General features: G+C 39.2%; 1 protein-coding gene across 6 annotated transcripts in view; it reads right to left on the minus strand.

Annotated features, from left to right (window-relative positions):
- EPRS1 (glutamyl-prolyl-tRNA synthetase 1) overlaps positions 1 to 16062 on the minus strand; it is a 38808-nt gene that overhangs the window by 20783 nt on the left and 1963 nt on the right. For 3 of the 6 annotated variants that reach the window (XM_081903655.1, XM_081903657.1, XM_081903659.1), the window contains exons 2-14: positions 15010 to 15094; positions 13850 to 13949; positions 12614 to 12770; positions 11730 to 11875; positions 10387 to 10481; positions 9396 to 9522; positions 8304 to 8496; positions 7415 to 7586; positions 5807 to 6040; positions 4253 to 4337; positions 3382 to 3441; positions 3055 to 3075; positions 446 to 556 (exon numbers count right to left, since the gene is read on the minus strand). In XM_081903655.1, the coding sequence (XP_081759781.1) occupies positions 446 to 556; positions 3055 to 3075; positions 3382 to 3441; positions 4253 to 4337; positions 5807 to 6040; positions 7415 to 7586; positions 8304 to 8496; positions 9396 to 9522; positions 10387 to 10481; positions 11730 to 11875; positions 12614 to 12770; positions 13850 to 13949; positions 15010 to 15094 (1586 nt within the window). The remainder of the gene's footprint in view (positions 1 to 445; positions 557 to 3054; positions 3076 to 3381; positions 3442 to 4252; positions 4338 to 5806; positions 6041 to 7414; positions 7587 to 8303; positions 8497 to 9395; positions 9523 to 10386; positions 10482 to 11729; positions 11876 to 12613; positions 12771 to 13849; positions 13950 to 15009; positions 15095 to 16062) is intronic. The other 3 variants (XM_081903656.1, XM_081903658.1, XM_081903660.1) reach the window with 1 other exon arrangement.

A 16062-nucleotide genomic window follows, 5' to 3' on the forward strand; every position in this document is an offset into this window, starting at 1 on the left:
AGCTGCTTCTGGCGAACCAGAGCAGAGCACGGAAACGTGAAGGGGGTGCCCCTTCCTATTTCCCGCCTCTGCTGATAGGTCCCCCAGCTTCAGGGCTGGCATAGTTCTCTCCCTGGTTTGGGGATGTGCCAGGGTGTATTAGACAGTTAAACTCCAGGGGCTCCCTCAACCTGCCTCAGCACATACATCCCAACTCTAAAATAAAAACTGTTTTCTCTCAAGATCTTTCCCAGAGTGCTAAAGAGCATATTATGTCACCTTGCACTCCCATTTTACTCTTTCATCAGCTCTGCCATCCATGAGCTAACTAATCTTACTTTTCCTTTGTTACATTTTGGGAGTGTGGAAGAATGGTTTCAAGCAAACTTGGGAATACTACACAAGTTCTCTGTTTTAACTATCTGCATTACAGTGTCTCTTAAAACAAAACAACTAACTAGCAAACCTTTGGATGCTTGGCGACTTCTTTCATCTCTTCTTGAGCTTCAGGAACGTTTACTGTGACTACTTCATTCTTCAGCAAAGCAGTGTAGCGAGGTGCCACAGGATCTATAACCTACATACCAGGAATAACCAAAAATAATCACATCTATTCAGTACGCCCAGAACAGATTTTTTTTTTAAAAAAATCAGAATTATGTGAACTAAAAAGTGTATGCATCATTTAGGAATATTAACTGGTATTCTTTGTGTTACTGCATCTTTGGTCAATAAGAAAAGAGTAACTCAAAATCCACAAGAGTTATACACTCTCCTGGCCATCCACACAAAAAACGGATACCTCTGGTTTAGAACTCATCTAAAACTTTACATATATAGTAGAGGGCAATAAACGTTATAGTTCTGGCCATAAAGCAAGCAAAAATCCTAGTAATCTCATACCTGTGCAGATTACAGGTAACTCTGAATGTTGGCTTAAGTCTTACAGGATAAGCCAATGTATGCATGCTAGAAAGCAAACCCTACTTGAGTTTCAATGCAGCTTATTTCTAAGTAAACGTTTGTAAGAGTGAAGCCTTAGTGTGCAATTATGCTGAACTCACGGGATCAGTTTTAAAAAGAACAATAGATTTCACCCTTAGTTATTATCAACACAGGACACAATTCCATAATTTCACTTTTTTCCTGTGAATTTCTTCCGTGAAGTATGTTTTCCGTAATCACCGTTATTCAACAAAAGCCAGGAGCAGCCACATGGCCGGGCAGGGGGCATGGAGTCGCTCTCCCAAGAGCAGTATCACTACTGCTTACTAGGATGGTGCAGGAGAAAGTGGGTGGAATGACTGTGGTAAGGTAGGGACAGTGTGGGTGTGCCGACAGAGTCAATCTGGTACACCCACCGGTGCTCCTGAGCAACCCTGGCCTCATTGTCACACTTCCGCATCAAGCTGCGGCAACACCTGTTGGGAAGGTGGCTCCATGCTCCCACACCCCACCGACTGCCCCTAACAACAGTGTTAGATCACTATAATAAGGCAACATCACAGCAATGAACTCAAGAATAGCTTCTCCTCTCTTGCATTACTGACAAAATAGTCTTCTACTCTATTCACAACTCAAACAGAACAGCTTCCAGGTATTTTTGCTTCTGCTTTTACTGCACTCGCTTCTTTATCGGTTTAGGCTTTTCAGTCTCTCTTACAAGTCCTTGCTACTTTGTACTAGCTGGAAGTATTAAGGCTAGTAAAGGAATGGAGAAATGATGTACACACATACAAAGCTAGCTCATCTGGGAGAGAAATCTGAGGGCAGTATTTATGTATTTATTTTTAGGTTACATGTGAAAACAGCGACTTCTAAGGAAATACCCTATATTCTGCTTTCCCAAATTCTAGTGTCATGAGTACAATAGTGTTGCAGGAGAAAATTAACTAAAACAGGTTTCATACCTGAAGTGAAACAACATACACACTACTACTGATATGGATGCTAACTAGTTGAAGTACTTGAGACACACATTACTCATATTTCCACCTATCAATAAGAAACACAAGGAAATTGTTGACACCCTGGATCTGGGCACCCCAGGAATCTAAATTCAATAATCTGACTTTGGATTAGATTAGATCCAGGTATCAGCAACACTTGTGTTACTTTTTAATAGGTGTGAAGAGGTATAATTTTCTTATCGGTATTCACAAAAAAAGCAAAACTTTAACTGCCCCACAACTAACCAGCGCAGTTTGTTGACTGCACTAACAAACAGAGGTTATTTGGATATACTTGAATTAATCTAACTGTTAAGAGTTTGCTTTTCTCTAGTGCTACTGACTCATTATTTTTGCTTTCTCAGTAGCTCAATACTTGGTCCTACAAACCAATTCAATGCCTTCGCTTTCACTCTTGCCCCAGGGTGAATGCATAAGGCAGCATACAGTGCCAAGAAGTGAACAACAACATAAATTTAAGGCCAATGGTGTTTATAAATTTGTTTGGCGCACTAGTGTCCATCTATGCAGCAACAAAAAGAACCAATTGATAATCCCTCATATAAAATAAAGAGGACAAATGACAAGGGCTTTAGGGGAATACAAGACACATGCCAAGCAAGCAAATACTTAGTTCTGGGGCAAGCCTCCTTGGAAACAAGCAAAAATCCAGACTCAAGTTAAAAGAATAAGAACAGCCACAGAGTTGTGCAGACAGACACAAACAGTTCGCCTTATTATAGTGTCCAAGCATCTGCTGCCAAAGAAGCAACTAACCATGTCAAGATGCAGTATTCCTTATTTGATGCTAAATTAAGACACATCAGAAGAGCTTTACTTGCTGCCTGAGAGAGAAAATGTTAAGGCCTTCAGTACACTGCAGAAAGGCAGCATGTCCAGCATTGTAAATTAAAAGTGACACTCTCTTCTCCATTGAGAAATTCAGACTCAGATTATTATTTCCCCTTTAGAACAGGAATAATGCATTTTAAGATGGAAATACACAGCTCTTGTTATGTAAGCAAACGTGGTTGTGCTATGAGAAGTTGCACAGTGATGGCTTATGCTATGTATGCTTACAATACTGTAAGCTATATGCTAAGGCAGAAAAAGTGTTAGGTAATACCTTCTTACAGATAGCTCGCAGCTTGAAAGCAGAAAAATGAAATGCAGAATTTTCATCAGAGTTTACATTAGCAAAATATCATTATCTCCCACACAATTCAAGAACAACAATTCAGTATCAGACTGGCAGAAGTCAGCAAGATTAGTGTTAGCCCTGGTTAGCAAGAGGGGACATTCCATTTTCCTGAAGATGAGGAGCAAGGTGGTGCAACATACTGCATTAGCTAGTCTTTGAAGAGCATTCCAAAGAACGCTGGGTTCACAACCAGCAACAAGAGAGCAGGTGTCAATCAGAAATGTCATCAGATCAAAATGGAGGAGCATGTACCTTTTTGTTAAATGACCAAATTTTATCCCACTCCATGTTTACAACTGATCGAGAGGAGCCCTGTAAAATATAATGGGAAGAGGGGGACAGGAGAGAGAAAGGCCATAAATCTTGATGGTGTTATTTGTTGTTGCATTTTGAATTACATCTTATTTACTTTAACCATTCCTCTTCCACAACCTTACTTCTTTACAAAAATAAACATCCTTCCTCAGGACTAGAAATAAGTGTCTTGCTGGGGGTGAGGGTGGGAGGAATCCATCAATAAGTAATCATTCTTTGTTGCAAAATAGAGACGATCTTCTTAAACACACTATGCTTTCTTAAAAGTTTCAGGTATAAGTCTGAGGGTAAATTAAAGATGTCCAGTTAGATATTGAACATGCTATAGTTATTTGATGTATTGTTATTTTCCAAATGTTAATATGATGTATCAACTTCTTTAAATCATAATCCTATGGTCCCTGGTAGAGTATCTCAGAGAATGAGTGGTCTATGTTTCACAGTAAGGTTGGTAGTACTATGGGAAATATAGCCCAAAAACATGTAAAAGGCTACCCATGGATTGGACAACTGAACAATCAAAGTCACAAGAGGAAGACTTTCCTGATGTTCTTGAAAGAAGGACTCATCTATAAAATGACTAGATCTACAAAATTAAAAAAAATCCTTCCAGTAGCACCTTAGAGGCATGCACACTTCTTCAGATGCACACGAAAGCTCATACCAAACTTAGTTGGTCTCTAAGGTGCTACTGGAAGGAATTTCTTTTATTTTGTTTCAATTACGGCAGACCAACACGGCTACCTACCTGTAACTAGATCTACAAAGATACTCCAGCTGAAGGGAGAGTGGACATGCAACCACCTACCTGTGCAGCAATAAACTGTTTCAGTCCTTCAACTGTCATGCCTCTTCTTAGGACACCACGCACAGTTGGGAATCTTGGGTCATCCCTAATAGAAAGGAATTTCTGCTTAATTTAACAATGCAAAACTGTGACAATATCAAGAAGCCTATGTTGAATAAACTTGGAAGAGAGGATTCTTAAAATTCTCTTTTTATTTTGGCTCTCCCAACAGCCTGCACATCTTTCTTTTATCCTGCAAAAGCTGTGATACTGACTTTGATGAATTCATAGCAACCTGCTTAATTCTTGGGTATTTTCCCAAGAACAGCAGGCATCCCATAAGCAATCTAAGGACCAGAAGAGTGTTTGCTGGAAATGGTTTTGCTGAAAATGATACAATGTATATCTAAAACACTATATCAGAAAGTAACAGTAATTTTTCAACAAACATGCATGCATTGTACCATTGATTTCTAATTACATAATTACCCAAGGGATGTTATTAACATTCATACCAAACTTTCTGAGACTATAACTCTCTTATTTTTGGAGATTTCTACTCATTTTGCTTAATTTATATGTAGTAAAAAGTTGTCAACAATGACACTTGAGAAGAACGAGCATCTTTCCAATTATATTTTTTGGGTATACAAATGACGTGAAGAAAAACTCAATCTGGTTAACCTGGTTAATGTAGTAGTAATAATTGTGCAGGTGACCATGGAAAAGTAAATTAATCCACCATTCCTTTTGCATGGTTTTTGTTACTATTAGGTAGATTTCTGCCACATTCTGTTCCCCATGTTTGAAAACTCAGTTGAAAAGGAAAGATTACATTAAAAGAAGAGTGCAGGGAGACCCACACACTTTCCCTACTTTGAACCTACATATTCAAACATTGCTCATCACAAAACTGAGCACAAAACTCCACCCCCATCGTTCTGCCCGGACACTGAGGTCCAGTGCTGAGGGCCTTCTGGCGGTTCCCTTGCTGCAAGAAGCCAAGTTACAGGGAACCAGGCAGAGGGCCTTCTCTGTAGTGGCACCCGCCCTGTGGAACACCCTCCCATCAGATGTCAAAGAGAAAAACAACTACCAGACTTTTAGAAGACATCTGAAGGCAGCCCTCTTTAGGGAAGCTTTTAATGTTTGACGGACTATTGTATTTTAATATTTTGTTGGAAGTCGCCCAGAGTGGCTGGGGAAACCCAGCCAGATGGGCGGGGTATGAATAATAAATTATTTTATTTATTTATTTATTTATTTATTATTGTCAATAATTCTGAACAATTATTATCTGGGTTTGAAAGTCTAACACTGACAGTTTAGAAAAGTTGTTTGATAAAAAGACTGAGCAAGGGTATTTAAAATATATTGACTAACACAATATCTAGCAAGTTGTAAACCTGTTAATGTCTTCATTCTTTGGAATAATTTTGTAAATTAAAAAAATAAAGCCACATCAACTTATTTTTAGTGTAAGATACTGCTTATGAAAAATTATCTATACACTGATTACATTGCAAAACAAATGTGCACATGTAATTCCTACCACATTTAACTCCTTTAACATACCAGCCATCCACTAGCCCTTCGTTGACAAACCAAGTGAGCTTCCTTTTAGACAATACAGTGTTGTTGAGGTTTAAGCGGCTGTACTCCCAGATATATGGTTTTCTTATTTCCAAGGCTTCAATAATCCAGTAGAACTGTTCATCTCTGTCATGATATTCTGTTGTTCTTAATGCATGAGTGACACCTTCAATACTGTCAACTATGGGACAGGCAAAATCATACGTGGGATAAATACTGAAACGTAAGAAAAAATGCAAGTAAGCTTCATGTGCACATTGAAAGTGTTGAGCACTGCACACACTATTAATAAATTTAAAAAGCAATCTCTAAAGCAACGGAAAGATTTAGCCTGTTGTGATGACTAATGTTAATGAAAGAGGAAAAAAGAACTTTCTACTATCTTCAAACCAAGCTCAAACAATATACTGTACAGTTGTACCTTTGTTCTCAAACAAAGTGCTTGTGCTGTAATGTTCAGGTTTTGCTTCTGTTAAATATATAACAGAAGCAAAACTTTAATGTTACAGCACAAACACAGTGAGTGAGCTAGTTCCAGGAACTAGTGAGTGAGGTAGTTGCACAGTAATTATAGGAAATGAGCTAGTTCCAGGAACTGCTTTTCCAGAAAGAAAAAGTGAAAGAGAAAATAGGAAGGTTTTTCTTTTGAGCTCACTGATAGTAGAGGATTGAGCCCAGCTGTAACTGTTCATAAAGCAAGCTTCTTTGGAGCAAAAAATTAATAGGGTGAAACTCCGTTATTACCCCAAATCCCTTTTTACTGAGATAGTAAGAATGTGGGGGGAGCAGGGGGCCACCTGCAAGGAAGAATACTTAACATCTTCCATGGCTTCCAATCCCAGCAACCCCCCCCCCCTCTCTCTCTCTCTCTCTCACACACACACACACACACTGTGTGCTTTTTCCCAATTCACTTCCCATTTCAGATTTGGGAGGGAGTAGAAAGAGATTAAAAGGAGGAAGGAAGGGTTAAGAAATCCCTCTCTAATTCTCCCCAGTCCACAGTAGTATTAGGATGGGATCCCCTCAAAATGTTATCTCTGCCCAGTGTTTTAATCAGACAAAGCTATGCTGGCAAGGCCAGAAGCTGCTGTGAAAAGAAGAGGTTTTCCATAACACTGTTGGGATTTCATCAGGCAAAGCAAAACTCAACTTAATTTGATAAAGGGCCAAAGATAAAGACACCAATTCAGTGGCCCCATTCACACTTAATGAGAAACCATCGCTAAATTTTAAGTATGGTTTAGCAAGAATGTACAGTGTGCTGGGCAACACTGCAAAACTTCACGAGTCAATCCTCCCCTGATCTTTCCCTCAGCATGCCGAGGAGGAAACAAACCAGAAGTTGGCTGGGCATGACATGTGAAACAGCTCTTGTGGTTTGTTCATAGAGAAACAAACCATGAGTGCTGGTTTGCAGGTAATGACAAACCAGCATCTGGTTTGCTTCCCTCCCAGTGCACTGAAAGAAGGACTGGGAGAGTCTCTCATTCTGCAACTGAGAGCACAGTAGCCTGAAGCCCACTACTTATCTCACTGTAAATGGCCCTATCACTAAGCGAATTGCAATTTCCATTTCCTAACACATACTTGTACTTATTTCCTGTTCGTGGATGTGGCTGGTTTTTGCAACGATAAAGAGTTGGGTCCCTCATGCATCCATTGTTACTACTCATGTCGATTTTTGCTCGTAGACAGCAGGTCTGCCCATATTCCGTTCCTTTTTTCATTTCCTCCCACATTTTGAAGTTCTTCTCAACAGCTATAAAATGACAAAGATTTAGTTCAGATTTAATAACCCAGCTCTGGTACTATGAAATATTATTTACCAAAAGTGAAACATCTCCAACAAGAACGGAGCTAAAACTGACAGCAACTCTAGCCTGGCAGGTATTTTGGCAATGACTTTAACTAAAGGGTTTAACGTTTTTTCATCTGAAATTCCATTGATTTATTTAGCTACTATCGTCTCTTCTGACTGGCAGCATCTCTCCAGGATCTCAGACAGAGGTCTTTCCCAGATCTACAACATGATGATCTTTTAACTAGATATGCAAAAAATTAGTGAGATCATCATCTGAGGCCCATTTTTGTGTGCCTCCTCCATGAGAGGTCCAGAGGGTGGAAATACAATAATGGGCCTTTTCTGCAGTGGCTCCCCATTTGTGGATGCTCTCCCGAGGGAGACTCACCTGGTGCCTTCATTACATATCTTTACACACTAGACAAAAATATTCCTCTTCAAACAGGCCTTGGGCTGATTAGCATTCTATGTCCTTCTAAATGTGTTGGTGGGAAGGGGGTTATTGATTTGTTTTTGTTATTGTTATGTATTTTGGGTTCTCATTTTGTATTTTTATGTGGTATTCAAATTTAATAAATGATGATGATGATAACAACAACAATAACAATAGTAACAACAACTAAGCAACTAATTAACAAAGCAAATACGAGATGGAAGCCAGAAAAAGCATCTTACAGTTATTTCTGTGCTTGGACTCTGTTCTTTGCTCTCGTTCCATTTTCATTTGTTCTGCTGGCGTATCATCTACATAAGCCTTCCCCTCATGAATGAGCTTCTCAGCATATTTCATTATGGTTTCAAAATGATCCGAAGTGTATGTGAATTGGTCTGGTTTGATGTGCAGCATTGCAACATCTTCCAAGATAACCTGAAGATATAAATGTTGAAAGAATTAACTTGATATACAAAAATCCTAGTATGAAGTCCTCTCACTGACAGATCTTGCCTTTTTCACATGATCCGTATTTTCACCTGTTCCAGTAGGTCTTTGGGGGTTGCGGTTGCTTAAAGACCTCTACAAAAGAACTTTGAAATCTTACTGTCAATTTAGTTTCTTCTAAATGCTTAATTTATCCAGAGAAAACAATTTTTGCATTTCTGTATTGTGCATGAGGATATCCTAGATCTCACCGGCAATTTCAACCTCTTGGTACCTTCTGATACCATTAGCCACTGTTTCCTTCTGAATAGGTCATCTTAGGTGGGAATCAGAACCATCAAAGTGAAGAACAAGATACTCAGTGCAATTATAGCAAGCCCACTTGGCTTCTTAGCACTATTAACGCATATGCATTGGGGTGAGAGCATCAATGAGAGGTTCATTTGCTATCAATGTGGTCTTTTAAAAAACACTTTTTAGAAGCCCAGCTTCACAATGAATCATGCTCTGTACTGTTTATTTCATAGTTTGCATTGTAAATCAAATAAATCCATAAGAGAGAGACCTTCTCTAGCTCTGTTCATATTTTATTCCAGTGCAATGAGCTTTTCTTCTCTGTTGTTTCATCAGACATCACCCAAGGTAACTTCTGAAAGCCTAGAAGCACATTGGTGGGGCCAAACAGCCAACTGTCTGATGAAAAGCAAGGACAACATTTGGGTGGAAAGGACTTAGGCTCAGCCCCAGGCTATTCCTAAAGCACCTGTGTGAATGATATCCTTTGGGTTATGTGAGGTGTCCCCACCCACTCCATAGTTAACAAACGGAACTGTATAGAAATCAAAACAATCGGAGACCTAGAATGAGATATCGTTGTGAAAAGATACCTTTTCAAAATCTTCTTTTTCTTTTTCTGGATTTGTATCATCAAACCTCATGATCAGTTTACCCTTGAAGTTGACCTGGTAGTGCTGATTCAACAGAGCAGCTTTTGCATGTCCAATATGCAAATATCTAGGCAGAAAAGAATGTCAAGAAGAAAAGAATGTTGGATACAAAGGGAAAGTAAAGTAAAAAAATAGAGCAAGCCAAAGGAAGAGGCAAAATATTAGTATTTCCCTTCTTTAACTGTCACTGTGAAGTATGTTTTGCTTAACATAAAAAAACTTAAAACTTTTTCTTTCAGTCATAACTTCATAGCTTCTTGAGAAGAGAATCCAATTGTTTTTGGACTCAGTCCAAGTTAATGTTTGAAGTCAGTGGCTTAGGAATTGCACATGCACACATCACCATTCATTTGTTTAAGGTACACTTTATATCACTTTCAAGACAAATGCCTACCACAATACTCAATAACTGACCATTCTATAGCCTGATCATCATCAAAAAAGCTCAAAAAAAGTGCAAGAGGCTCCAGAAGGAAGCGAGCAGGAAAAGGGAAGCCCTCTCTCCTAAGTGAAGCTCCACTCACAGTTCTTTGGATACAGGCCTATGTAAGCTAAAAAAATTCACTGATAAAACACAAATATTGTGAATCTTTACATTTTCTAATTAAAAGAAATCTGAGCTAACAGCAATCTTGCAGAACACTGAGGTTTCCCAGGACAGAATGAGATGGAAATCAAACTCTCAAAATATATTCTATTTTCCTTCATGTTTGGCACATACGTTTTTCAATTACATGAGAAGGGCATCTAAAGATAAGCAGTTTCATACAAAAGAACACGCTTTAAAAAGTAATTTAAAGGTAACATGGTTTTTAAATTCTCCTTTCCTTATGAAAATTACAAGTGAACATCCATTTTCTATCTTTCACACTGCAAAAAGAGTGTGGGTTTAAAAGTCCTTACACACACCAACCTACAAATGTCAACTTACCCGCTTGCCTCAGGAGGAAATCTAACAATGACTTTTCCCATCTCTGCTCCAGGGAGTTCAACGAATTTCCCAACATCTTGCTTCTTTTCTGCTGCCTTAAAATTAAAACAATGAATGAAATTACTAAATCACAAACTGAGCACAGAAACACACAGACTCTTATTATGAAAACTAAGTTAGCAGTAACAACTGAGCGAGTAAATAATTATCTGAGATGGGCTCTATGAACAGCAGCACAAGTTCAATGGGCTGGCAGAAAAAAGGCGGCTGGCAGAAGAGGATTTTTCTGCCACCTCATTCCCCTGGAAGTTCTACCCCCCCCCCACCTTTGTGCCCCCAGCATCTAGAATGGGGACCTTCCAGTATTATCTTTCTGTTACTGAACAGACAGCAGTGGTCAGTGGGGAGAAGTGGTGGTGCTTATCTGACCTCCTGTTACAACACTGAGCTTACCTGGAAGGAGAGGGGTGAGGCAGCAGAAAGGCTGGTGCAGTGCAAATGCAGCAAAGGAGTCAATCCAGAGCTCCTGCTGGTGAGTTTGCACCATGCTGACCTCCCTACCCATCCCAGCAAGCACAGTGAAGTCAGTGACAGGAGGTCAGATAAGTGTCCCTGCCCTTTCCCTGTCCTGATTGCTACTGTGAGCAAATCCCTAAGCTGAAACATGACAAGGTTGTTAGAATGGCACAACTATATCAGTTAAAGATTGCATCTTAACAGTTCAATTCTAAACTGAATATGCTTGTTTCTTTAACATGCTTTTTATTGTACTTTGAGTACTACATCCAATAACCTCGGGTTAAGAACTTAATTCGTGCTTGAGGTCCGTTCTTAACCTGAAACTGTTCTTAACCTGAGGTATCACTTTAACTAATGGGCCTTCCCGCTGCCACCATGCCGCCGGAGCACGATTTCTGTTCTCATCCTGAAGCAAAGTTCTTAACCCAAGGTACTATTTCTGGGTTAGCGGAGTTTGTAACCTGAAGAGTCTGTAACCCGAGGTACCACTGTATAGGCTACATTGCACAGAAAGACAAAAACTGCTGCTGGCTGTCCTGGTCTACTAGAAAAAAATCTAAAAGCAACAGTGGCGTGATACCTTTTATAAGAACCAACTGAAAAGTCACAAAGTAATGAGCAAGCTTTTAATTTCCTCCCATTCTTCTTTTGAAAACTATGCTAACAACACTGCTGATTCAGATCTTTTGCGTCTCAGATGTGCAGCAGCCCATTGTGACCTTTTCTGCTCAGCACTTTGCAGATAAAATCATTTACATCCACCCTTAGATGACAGAACTCTGGTAGAATATGAGCCAGAAATGCCTAATCAGCAAAAAGCTTACCATTTTAGTCTTTGGAATAGCAGCTCCCACAGTCCACCTGGAACCTACTGACTGGAAAACATGCTGTGTTTCAAGAAAGTTGTACCAGCGTTTTACATGAACTGGAGCTTTACCATGAAGTAACAGCTCTTGCCCTGCACTGTTGCCTATTGGGGGAAAAGCTATGTTTTATTAAACATTAGGAAGCAGACAGTTTGGCAAGATTTCTTACTGACATGATTCACACGAAACATCAGCACAGATCAATATTAGAAACTCAGCTATGAGAACACACCACTAGAAAAAAAAACAAATTCTACGCTTTAATTTTAGGGAGGGCACAGAATAGATGCATTCACTGAGCTGTTCAGGTGTACAAGTCTCCTCAAACATAGGCAATTTTGGGGAAAAGTTATATGCACATTACAAAATAATTCACTGGTGAAAATGGTAAAAACACAATTGGAAAAGCTGTTTAAACAATAATGTAACAGATCTGTAGATTTCATGGGTTGTAGCCTTCAATGAATAGTTAGTTTCATTCATATAACAAAAATGAGGTATGCAACCTATTATGCTGCAGAATTTAATTCATGCAAAACATTATGTTATTTAATCTGACATTTATATCTAACTATTCAATCCTAAAAGTGCTCCCAGAGCAACTATTAATTAAAACAATCTATTTAAAACAGCCATTACATTAAAACAATAAAATTACAGAACATCTCCCACAGCAAAAAGAAGAAAAACGGCTGGTCTCACTAAATTTACTAGTATGCAAAAATAAGAAAATAATTCTTTGGATTTTAATTTCAAAAGATAGTAACACTTCGGTGAATGTAATACATAAATGAGTAGTTATCAAGGTCCTGCAATTGTAACACACTTTCTATATTATTTACCTTTTAGTGTTGCCCAGACACTGAAATCTGCAAGACTCAAAGAGTTCCCAACCAAATAAGTTCTCAGAGAAAGGCAGTTATTGAGCTCTTGAACTGCTGAAGCTAAACTGGTGGAAGAAGACAACTTTGTAGTGCTGAACTCCATCCAATGGTCAACCTTTGGAAAAGAAGGGAGTTGTTTTTGCTCAAATATTATGTAACAAGTTACTGGGTGCTATTAACCTAAGTTTTACTCAATATAGATCTACTGAAACCCAACTATTGGTCTCAGCCACTCAGTCTGCTGGAGCCTATCTTCGCATGCAGGGGAGGTCCCTAATGCACTGAAGGTTTGAGACCCATTGGCTATTCTCATCTGGTTTAGCCAGCCAGTTGAAGCCACTCCTGGGGTGTGGCTGCTGTCACATCCTGACAACTTCTAGGAGCCACAGGGGAGAACTGAGTGCAGGATAGGGTCCAAGGGTGGAGAAACTACCCCAGAAGAAGCACGGCGAGTCCCCTGCAGAGGTACTATGCTTCCCACACTAAAACCAACACAAAGAGCTTTTCTTAGTAGATAATTAATGTGGGTGGCGCTGTGGTCTAAACCACAGAGCCTAGGGCTTGCCGATCAGAAGGTCGGCAGTTCTAATCCCCGCGACGGGGTGAGCTCCCATTGCTCGGTCCCTGCTCCTGCCCACCTAGCAGTTCGAAAGCACGTCAGAGTGCAAGTAGATAAGTAGGAACCGCTGCGGGAAGGTAAACAGCATTTCCGTGTGCTGCTCTGGTTTCGCCAGAAGCCACTTAGTCATCCTGGCCACATGACCCAAAAAAACTGTCTGCAGACAAACGTCGGCTCCCTCGGCCAGTAAAGCGAAATGAGCGCCGCAACCCCAGAGTCATTCACAACGGGACTTAACTGTCAGAGGTCCTTTGCCTTAATTAACAGCCAGTGAAATTCTTTCAACGGTGGAGTAACATGTTGGCGATATCCTGTTCCAGGGAGGAGTCAAGACTCCACATTTTGCACCATTTTCAAGGGCAGCCGCACATAGCATGAATTGCAGTTCGCTAATTTAAGTGGGACTACTTTGAACTAAAACTTAGTTGATTACCACCCATTGCCATTAGGGAATATTAAAAGAAATACAGAGCCTACACATCAATTAATAACACTCTGCAACATTTAAGGTAATAATCAAATAGCAGGGGGAATAATTAAATAGGCAATCTCAAATATAAGCAATTGAATCATACCTCAGTGTGTTCCAGCAAATTAGATCCATATAATCCAGCAGATGTGGCAATTCTAGCCAGATAGCGAGCTATGGAATTCACATCTGTAAATGTAACTTGACTATTTAAGGGGGGGAGAGAGAAACAAAAATACATGAGCTTCTCCAGACTGAAATACAATTGCATTAGAATGGATCATAAAAGCAGCATAGTAAGTTATTTTTAAATGAACTAGTGGGCATTCTACCAAATAATAAAAAAATCAGTTAAGTGCCTGCCCCTTTTTAGACCTTTACAATATGCTGCGCTACTCTAAATCTCGTTACTTGAGGAGAAAAACCATCGGAAGTTTGATGATGGTCAATTAACTATCAAGCAAGAAAAGTGGCAACATGAAAATGTATTTTTTTAAAAAAAATTATATATCAGGAGAGATATAGATATAGATATGCTCAGGGCAATCTTCCTTTTTATTATTCTGAACTTTTTCTACTTGGAATGAAGAGAGGCAGATGCTGCTCATCTCTGGTCCATGCTTCTTGATGGGGAAGGTCCCCTGTATCTACCTTATTCACAACTAGCTCATAGAAATGAGTGAACCAGTCTCAGCCCCTTTACTTTGAATATGAAGAAGGGACAAAGAGAGGTGAAACAGCCAGTATGTTTATCAAACTAAACTGAGGTAACCATTTACAGTGAAATATGGTTTGGGGGAGGAGGGGAGAAGACGGGAAGTGAAATACAAATTGCGCAACTGATTTAAATCAATTAGTTTACAGTAAGAATACTACTATTTTAGTTGTTGGGTGCTAAAACAGATAAAAATGGATTCTAAGCCTAATAAAGATAGCAAAAACAAAATAATGACAAACAGGAGAATTCCTAAATTAATTTTATTAAGAATACCACTCCAAACTCAGTTCAACAAAGAACTGAAGAAGGGTTTTTTACATAAAAAGTAGCAATAAAAATGAGCAGTATGTGAATATATACAAACACATATAATAGCTTTATAATACAGAAGATAGAGGTCAAACAGGAGCAAAGAAGTGAGATAGCTAAATATTCATCCCACAAGCAACCATTAAATCATATTACTCTTTCTTCTGCCCTCCACTCAACAGCATAAATACATAAATTGACTTTTAAAAGCACTAATGGCAAAGATACAAGGCACTTACTCAGATACCCGTAGAATGTTCTCTTGGCCTTCTTCAACTGAAATTTTAACATGATCCTTCACATGTTCTGCAGTAAGCAAGGCTCCTAAAATACAGTATTTGTTGATTAAAAGAGGGAATATTTCATAATCATATTTTTTGAAGGGATTGAGATTAAACTCAATACTTCCCTCATCACTTGAAGACCGATACACTCAGGAAAGAAATCAGTTTACTCCTGCTGGTGATATTTCCGAGAAGGGGGAAAGCCTTGACTAGTTTACAGTAATGACCTCAGTAGGGAATGGCTGTAAATTCACTTACCAGCACTATCTCAAAATTCAAAGTGCTGCACCACAACACTATACTAAATGCATGATCCAAAGAAATCTTTATCTTTAAGCCCTGCAGATTTCAATGGGAGCAGGTTAAACCTAAACTTAAAGCAGCTATTCTGTTTGAACTAACAGTTCTAAACTTCCAAGGACTGCTAAGGTCACATCTGTCTAAAAATTTTGGATACTTGGATTTTAAGCACTCCCCTGGTAGCTATAGGTGACAAGAACTGCTTGCAGGTGAGTAGGCTGGTGCAAGAGGGATGAAGTTTCCTATTGCTCCTCCCAACCAAGCAACCAGAGGGAAAGCCCCTCCTTCACAATCAGCTAGAAATCCAGAGGGTTGCTGCAGGAGGCAATGCACTCTGTCACTCCTCTACTAGCCCACAGCAAGATAGTAAAACAAGTATTTCAGGCTACTAACTGTTTGTGGCTTATTTACAAGATTTGTCTTAATTTTAAAAAACATAAAAATCCAATGCATGTCTATTTGGCAATAAGTCCTGGTTACAGTCTTAGTGAATCTAAACAAAAGATCCTCAAGTTCACTTAAGTTACATTTATCATTTGGTTACTGTGCAGCTTTGACACTTCTATAAGTACCACTAGCTTCAATATACCAAATAAGTGTGCATTAGATTAAAGTTCAAATTCTAAATAGTCTTAGGCAAAATTATTTGGTGTTAAGTCCTGTAAAATTAGAAGGAATGCCTGAACAAACTTGCATAGGACCACACTG

The sequence above is a fragment of the Podarcis melisellensis genome (genome assembly GCF_964234715.1).
Source record: "Podarcis melisellensis genome assembly, chromosome: 3".
NCBI classification, from domain to species: Eukaryota; Metazoa; Chordata; class Lepidosauria; order Squamata; family Lacertidae; genus Podarcis; species Podarcis melisellensis.